We start from the raw sequence: 1,097 nt of genomic DNA on the forward strand, positions 1-1,097 counted from the left end.
CCACTATCAAAACATACTTGAAGATTCAGTTGGGAATATACAGATCCACAAATGATCTAATCTATTATCTTTATCAAGAAATTGTACAAGTTTCCCTTAATATACAAGTTCATGTAACATGCAAGAGCAAATGTATACAAATTTTTCTTTTTGCTCTACAACTTTAGATGTTGAATGCAGAATAATTTAAAGCCTCTCTACTATACTTAAATTTATGGGTACGTTATCTTACAAAATTTTTTAACCTATATGACTATCAAAATTAAATTATTTAAATTATAAATCTTTTATATTTATATAGGTTAGGAACCATTTCAAAATTCAGTTGGGAATATACAGATCCACAAATGATCTAATCTATTATCTTCTATCAAGAAATTATACAAGTTTATGTTAATACTCAAGTTCATATAATATGCAATATATTTTGAACAGCCTACCATGAACCTCTTTTCAAGAGACAGCAAAGCTTCCTAACCTCAAAGTACATAACAACAAAGTTGAAAATAGTTGAATCGCCATTCATCCAACCTCTTCAATATTCAATCAAGCCTGCTAATCTCGAATTACAAATACACATACATCTTATACAACTCTCCAAACCAATAATCCCATCACATAATAATAATTGTTAGAGCAAAATTTCAAACGTTTTCTCCACGCCGCAAATTCCATCTTACCGAATTGACTTCTCATCCACGGGTATAGCGGGCTAGGTAGGTTGGCGCTGGCCGCGCCTTGAGGCGCGGCCTGTTGTTGCTGACTAAGCGGCGACGTGACCACCCCTTGGTGTTGCTGAGCTTGCGGCTGCTGTTGCGGGTGCATGCCAGGCTGCGACTGCTGCGAGGCCGCCTGCGTCTGCTGCTGCTGCTGGTACATCATGTGCTGCTGCTGCGCCTGAAGATGCTGCTGCTGTTGCGACTGGTGCTGGCTCTGCTGTGGCTGCATGTGGGGGTGTTGCGTGTGCATTTGGTGGTGCATCTGCGACTCGACCAAAGGCGGGCTGTCCGGTCCATCGAGCACGCTACCCTGGTGATCGACCGCGGCCGCCTGAAGCTTGCAACTCGCGTATACAATCGGGGTGGACGGATGCCCGT

At 41.9% G+C, this 1,097-nt stretch overlaps 1 protein-coding gene across 1 annotated transcript in view; it reads right to left on the reverse strand.

Annotated features, from left to right (window-relative positions):
* Positions 1–1,097, reverse strand: part of LOC102671210 (homeotic protein antennapedia-like) — a 28,066-nt gene that overhangs the window by 14,630 nt on the left and 12,339 nt on the right. Inside the window, 1 exon segment of the mRNA XM_031510582.1 lies at positions 681–1,097. This exon segment is cut by the window's right edge and continues 7 nt beyond it. Within this exon segment, the coding sequence (XP_031366442.1) occupies positions 681–1,097 (417 nt within the window).

The sequence above is a fragment of the Apis dorsata genome, unplaced genomic scaffold, assembly GCF_000469605.1.
Source record: "Apis dorsata unplaced genomic scaffold, Apis dorsata 1.3 scaffold_245, whole genome shotgun sequence".
Classification (NCBI taxonomy): Eukaryota; Metazoa; Arthropoda; class Insecta; order Hymenoptera; family Apidae; genus Apis; species Apis dorsata.